Source organism: Equus quagga, unplaced genomic scaffold (assembly GCF_021613505.1).
Source record: "Equus quagga isolate Etosha38 unplaced genomic scaffold, UCLA_HA_Equagga_1.0 149126_RagTag, whole genome shotgun sequence".
Classification (NCBI taxonomy): Eukaryota; Metazoa; Chordata; class Mammalia; order Perissodactyla; family Equidae; genus Equus; species Equus quagga.
Genome location: NW_025796813.1, coordinates 1 through 7,166, shown reverse-complemented (window position 1 = coordinate 7,166; position 7,166 = coordinate 1). Strand labels below are relative to the sequence as shown.

Below are 7,166 nucleotides of genomic sequence, written 5' to 3'. Positions count from 1 at the left end.
TTTGCTCAGCCCATCTTACTACTGAGCTAGCTCATTCTCCAGGTCTTCTCCCGCTTATCCTCCTTGGAATCCTGTTTGGGCATCTCCTCAGAGCCAAACCTGTTAGCTTAGTTCCTGGATTACCATCACACTTTCTCCCCTCAGTGTAGTGAGGCTGGGTGATTGATAAATTCGTAACGGCTGACTTTACGGAATGGCCTGTGGAAACCCTGTGTCCTGTTCTTATAAGCAGCTCTAACTGGGGCTGGCCCAAAACTTGCCGGGCTGGTGTTGATATTGAACAGTGTTTCTGATTTTCTGATTCTCCAGTGGGTAAGTCTTCATCTCTCTTAGGCATAAGTCAGTGCTCCTGGTCTGAGTGTGCCCGATGACACTACTCCTGGCCTCTCCTTGCCATTAGTACACATGAACATGTAATTAATCAATAAGTGGCCTGATATGTTACTTTGCATTTCCCAAAGAATACATTGTATGTTTCTCATGATGAGAATTTCAAATGCCAGTACCTGGCCATCAGGGAAGATGGTTTGGGAAGGAGGAAGGAGGCCTCCTAATGCCTTTAAAGTCCTGCCACAGGGAGGATGGCCTCAGCAGATCTGCCCTGACTCCACTCCATGGTTAACCACCATGGTGAGTTTGGGTGTGATCTTCCCCCAGAAATAGCCTTGGCTTCCATCATAAATAGTGTCCTTAAACCTCAACAGCAATTTGCTCACATGGTAAGACCAGAAGCCTTACCAAGGCGTCTACCACAATTACCTGGGCAGGTGTAAAACCTTTCTGTTTGTTAGGATTTGATTTGCTCATCATGTTTATTGAAGGGTCATTGACTAGAGACAATGTCATCGCTTATGCAAAGGAAAGAATTCACAGCATACAGTAAGTGGAATAAATAAAAGCGGTTGTCTTCCAGAATTCCTGGGAAGCTAATTAAAACTTGGCTCTCTTCTCAATAGACCCAAGTGGTCGCAACCATTATTATCTAAAGACCACGTAGCTATGCGGCAACCATAGTTACTTCTACTCAAGGTATGGGAATACCCTCCACTTTCGAAGATAAAAGGATACTTACCTCTGGACTACTACGTTCTGACTGAGGTAGAAGCTACAGTAATGGTTGTAGGGACCCTCATGGACATATTTACCAGTCTACAACAGTATATTCCTTTGTTATTCTTTAAAAACTGCCATTGTCTAGATTTTTCTCATTTGAAGCTTTGAGTAGAAAGGGAGGAAGACAGAGAAAAGCTAATGAATCTAGCTATATACTTTATATTATTTGATCTCATCCAATAGGGCTTCAATTGGTTTGGTATTGATTTTAAACAAGCACACTCATTCCACATTTCTCTAAAGGTAGAGATTCAGACAGGAGGGGCAGAGAGCTGTGGATTGTGAACACGGATGAGATGTCAGCGCCTTCAAAGCACACGCTCTAGGAGACCACATGTTACTCCAAAGCTGCCGTCCTTTATGAAAGCGTATATGAAGCTTGCTCTCGGGAACAACTTTTAGAATCCTACATTATTATTTTATAGTCTCAATGTGTTTCTGACCCATTAAAGATACTACTCAGGTTGGTTGTTTATTCCACTCACTAGGCTTGGTTCCAAATGATATCTGGTTGGTTGCAAAACTAAACATACCCTCAGAAGATGAAGATTTACCATCAATGAGGATAACCAAAAGAAAGTGTCCTAGGCTGCGAGGGCAAGTTTGAAGACGGCGTAATCTGAGTAATGACTGTATGGGAGGAATGAGTATACAGCTTCCAAAAGGAACTACTTTGAGGAGTATCTTTCATATTTTGAGCACTGATAGATTAAATATAAAATCCTCATAGTTCAAATCTCCACCTGAATCACCGTGAGGGCAGAACATCTGTTTGTCAAAATGTATTGATGGTCACGAGATGCCATTAACCACACAATAATTTAGTGGCTTTTTAGAATCGTATCCTTTGGAAAGCTGGGCTGAAGTGTTTTTACATCAGATAACTCAGTTTCCGTGTTTACAGTTTCTAGTGGGTATTGTACTTTCTCACTTAGTAGATTTCCTTCCATTAGAATAGAAATGACCTTTGGTTCTTGGATAGAAAACAGGCTTTTATTTCTTGGCCGACGCTAATTTAGGAGGGGATATTGTCTAGTAGTCGTTGAGTCCCATTGAACTCATAATGATTTGTGCATTATTGAATCTCAGTGGTGAGAAGATAAGAGAGTGTGGCTGTTGGAATCAGAGAGATCGGGTTTGAACTCCGGCTCCACTGTGTAGGAGCTCTGTGACCTTGGGCAACCTCTCAGAGGCTTGCTGTCCTCATCTACAATCCCTGCAGGGTTTTGTGAGTACTGAAGGAGATAATGCACAGGAGGTGCTTAGCACAGTGGGTGCTCAGTGAACAGGAGCCATTCTAGTAACAGTCACACTGTGTGTAAGCACATAGTAAGTCTTCATGCAGAGTAGGTGCTCTCAAGATGTGAGTTTTCTCAACATTCTGTGAACGTGGAATAATAGCAGAAATGGAGTGTGGGGGTTTCCCTCAGCCCCCTACGAAGAGAATAGAATTGCCTCCATCTGGGCAGGGTAGAATGGCAAAGGGACGTTGAATGGGGTGGCCTCCTAAGTCCTCTCTGATCTCAGCTTCCAGGATTCCCCACCCAACAGTCTGGTTTCCAGGTGGCCTTGCTTAGACGGCTTTTCTCAAAGTCCTTACTGAGTTGGGTGAGGAGTTGGATGATGGATGAGGCACGGACCTTTCCTCGTTTAAGGGGAAGAGGCACAGAAGAGCCCCCAACTCTGGGGGACAGGGTACAGCTGTCACTCTAACTCAACACCCTGTGAATAAGCAGCAAGGGAATGGGCTGATCACTTTGAAGACAAACCATGAAGCTCTTACTTAACCAACCAGCATGATTGGCGAGGAGTCCTGACTTAGCAAGAAGCCAAAGTAACATATTTTATGAGGTAAAGGACTCGTGTGAGGTGGCTAAACGACAAATGGAAAAATTGGTCAGGAAGGTAAAAAGAGGTAATGCTGGACATGTTTGGCACACCCAACAATGACAGAATATAAAGCCCTGGAGAGGACCAGGGCTACACCAGAGAAGAAGAATCAGGCTTTGGAACTGACTTTCAGAGCTCCACTGTCTCCAGCACCATGTCTTACAGCTGCTTCCTGCCCAGCCTGAGCTGCCGCTCCACCTGCTCCTCCCGGCCCTGCGTGCCCCCCAGCTGTCACGGCTGCACCCTGCCCGGGGCCTGCAACATCCCCGCCAACGTGGGCAGCTGTGGCTTGTTCTGCGAGGGCTCCTTCAATGGCAACGAGAAGGAGACCATGCAGTTCCTGAACGACCGCCTGGCCAGCTACCTGGAGAAGGTGCGCCAGCTGGAGCGGGAGAACGCGGAGCTGGAGAGCCGCATCCGGGAGCGGTGCCAGCAGCAGGAGCCCGAACTGTGCTCCAACTACCAGTCCTACTTCCGCACCATCGAGGAGCTCCAGCAGAAGGTGAGGGGGTGGCACCACACTGCCAATTTAGTAAACTATCTATCCAAATTCAGCATACTCACTTCTGAACGGATCTAAGACTGTTCGAAGCTAACGTTGAGAAGCATAAAGACATAGACTTCGTTGGTTTAGATACAACACATCAAATTGTCTTAGAAAATCTCTTCGGGAGGCCCCACAAGGGAAGGATGCAGGCTGGGGAGAGGGTAAGGCGTTAGACCAAATCAGTTACAGCAATCTTACATTGCTTCTTCCCTAAAACCAGATTATCCGACCCTAGTTCTAGTGGGATATTCTGCTCTTATTTTCAGAGCCTATAGCTTTTTAAAAAAGTATGCACTGAATTATTTCTTGGAGCCAGGAATTTCCTGAGAGAATCCTCAAATATGTAAGGCCTTTCAAAGCTGCAGAAAGAGACTGTGTCTGTAGCAAAGCAAAGAGCCATTGACTCCAGAAGCCTCTCTGATATATAGACAGCATGCCATCCACCAGAGCCGACACATATACAAGTGAGAACTCAGGACCCGAAGTGCAGGAGTGGAAGTGAGGATAAGGAAAGAGTCAGCACAGAGGTGGGACTCGGTGGAGGTTGGGGACGGATTCCCAGGAGAGGCAATATCTGAGCAGGGATTGAAGGATGAGCAGGAGTTGATGTCCAACTGCACAAGCCCTTGATTCTCAGAGGGCATGGACTGTCCCCTCTTCAGTAGTTCTGGTAAAGTGAAGGCTGGTAAGGGGCTATGCGAGTTGAAGATCATGCATTCATTTACTCACGTTTAGTGATGACTAGGCACAGTGCTGGAGCGAGGGATAAAGTACTGGATAAGACAGTCTCTTGCCTTCAGAGCTCACGGGCTAGGGGAGAAAAGTGGAGAGTGGAAACCAATGCCCAGAGGGAAGGTGACGGGAAGTGTAACTGGTTGAGAGCAAAGTCCTGTGGGAGGGCGTGGAGGAAGCGACCCCCTGCAGGAGCTGGGGAGGACGGGGATGGGGGTTATGTGAGGGGTCTTGAAGGTGGTAAGGACATCCCAGGGCACTCCAGGTAGAGGCGGAAGCTTCGTGCAAAAGCCTTGTCCAAGGCAGTATGAGGGGAGAGTGGAGAGAGGTCAGCAGGGCTGGAAAAGGAGGGTATGAGGGTAGGATAACCAACTTGTCCTGGTTTGCCTGGGGTTTTTCTGGGTTTAGCATCCCAGGAACCCTCCAGTTCCAAGCAAATGGGTCCTGGTCACCCTATGTGAGGCTTGGTACCCGGTATGCTTAATTCCTGCAGGAAGCCAGAGGCAGACCAGGAAGAGTCTGTGACAAAGGGCGCATTTCTCCTTGACTGTTTTAGCTTTGAAATGATCAGTTCTGTTAAGTAGTCTTCCCTTTACCCAAGAACTGAAAATCTGAGAAGATTCAAAGCTATTTGGAAGGAATGGGGCTGAAAGAAAAGAGCTTTTCACTTTAAGGCACAGCGCATTCCTTCTTCGTCCAACTCATCTCACAATTAATGCTGTCTCCAGATCCTGGTCAGCAAGTCTGAGAACGCCAGGCTGGTGGTGCAGGTTGACAACGCCAAGCTGGCCGCAGATGACTTCAGAACCAAGTAAGATTTTTCTAATGATCAGAGCAGCCTGGTAATGGACAGGCTGAAGCGCAGGGTGGTGGTCTCTGTCCCGGGAGCGTGCAGGCAGAAGCTGTCTGGGTTGATAACGGGACGATTCCTGCACTGACTTGATTAGGTTAAATGTCAGTTAAAGTTGCCTCACTGAATGCCAAGAATCTATATTTTAAGTTTAGGAAGGAGTGCAAGAAACCACCCATTCTTTCTCTTTTTCAACTTAATGTCTGGACCAAGTTTAAAAGTGAATTTCACGTTGGTTTCTTGGTGTAGGTTAGTCAATATCAGCCCATGAGAAAAAAGTTATTAAACCACAAAAATACAAGGCAAAATCCATTTCAGAGAATCAGTCAATTTTTCTAGGTGTGACCATTACAATCATAAGAGTCCTTTGCATTTTCGTAGGATTTTACGGTTTACGGTGTAATTATACCTACAGCCTTTCCTCATCTTCAGGCCAACTGGATGAAGTGTTAGTTTGGTTCTCATTTTACAGAGGAGGAAATCAACGCTTAGGGAGACGAAGGGGCTTATCCACAGGCAAGGCTGAATCTAACTGACTTCTGATTTAGCGCTTCCTTAACAGCAACTGATTGCTTCTCAGCGTGGTTGGAAAGGAAGGCAAGACAATCTATAGCTGGCTTAAGAAGTTTACCGGCTCACTTAAGCAGGCAAGATAGTGGCGCTTAGCTGACAGCAACCCGTGAATGAGCTTCTTAGAACCAACAGTTAATATGAGAGTAGAACTGTGCATTGGCCCCCCACCAATACCTTCTCTGTGGGTCTGTCTCAGGGAGGAAATAGGTCTTTTTACTCAGCACAGTGGTACTTTTTTCCTTTCAAAAAACTTTAAAAAAAAAAAGAAAATATTTCAAAATATAATGAATTTGACTAGGTCAGCTAAGTAAAGCCCAGGAAGAAATCTTCCTCTTTGACCTCCCTTGACCTTTGCTGTGTGTGTGAAGGTATCAGACGGAGCTGGGCCTGCGGCAGCTGGTGGAGTCGGACATCAACGGCCTGCGCAGGATCCTGGACGAGCTGACCCTGTGCAGGTCTGACCTGGAGGCCCAGGTGGAGTCCCTGAAGGAGGAGCTCATCTCCCTCAAGCAGAACCATGAGCAGGTAAGGGATTCCCAGCTTCCAAGCTCCCACTATTGAGAGTTCCGTAACTCCCCTGAGCAGTATAAGCTAGGTCTTTGCAAAGTACCATAGGGCGAGCACCACATGCTGCTGGTTGCTCAAAACATACTTGGGGGACTTTTGGGGACTGAGTTACAAGCCTCTCTTTTTTACCAAAAAGAGTATGGTCAGCTGACATATTTCCACTTGGGGCCAAAGTCCACACAAAGATCTTTAAAATACTTTCTACAGTTTGATAAGATCTGTTATCTTCTGAATAGATGCCAAATTAATGACTAAGACCGGAAGGAAACTTCCTTACATTGTGTGTCATCTAGATAGTAGAACCTAAGCTGGATAAATGGATGGATGGATCGATGGATGGATGGATGGGTGGGAAAAATGGGAGAAATTAAGGAACTCAAATAATGGTTGATGCAGAGCCCCTGGTTGAATGTAATGAAATCAGATGCATGCTTCAAACATTACATGTTTTGATGAAGAGGAAACAACCTCTAACAGATAGTGTATGATGGCAGAAGACATGAAATAAATGGGAGGACTTCAACCTGGTTCCTCTGTATTTAAATAGCAACAATTATAAGCCAGTTATCATGCCAGGTTTGTCACTGAGCAAGGAGAAAATAAGAAAGAAATGATAGAATCTTGGAGTGAGAAGAAACATTAACAACCATTTAATGAAGCAGCCTCATTATACAAATGAGTGACTCAGGAGGCCTGAATCACAAGAAGTGACAGGTTACATCACCTGGACTTCAGCTCATGATTCCTAAACTCCAGTGCAATCCTCTTCCCACCTCACTGGACTCCCTCAAAGAGAGTTTATTTATAGACTTCTTTCTGTGGGTTCATGCCTACGTCTTCCTCCATTAGGAAGTCAACTCCCTGCGTAGCCAGCTTGGAGACCGCCTCAACGTG

The 7,166-nt window shown here is 45.9% G+C and overlaps 1 protein-coding gene across 1 annotated transcript; it reads left to right on the top strand.

The window, feature by feature from the left end:
* Window positions 1–3,086: 3,086 nt before the first annotated feature.
* LOC124233013 (keratin, type I cuticular Ha3-I-like) lies at window positions 3,087–7,163 on the top strand (the record flags this gene model as incomplete). Its single annotated transcript, XM_046650006.1, has 4 exons — window positions 3,087–3,505; window positions 5,011–5,093; window positions 6,074–6,230; window positions 7,122–7,163. Coding segments are annotated over exons 1-4 (630 nt in total), but the record flags the coding sequence as incomplete, so codon positions are not given.
* Window positions 7,164–7,166: the final 3 nt, after the last annotated feature.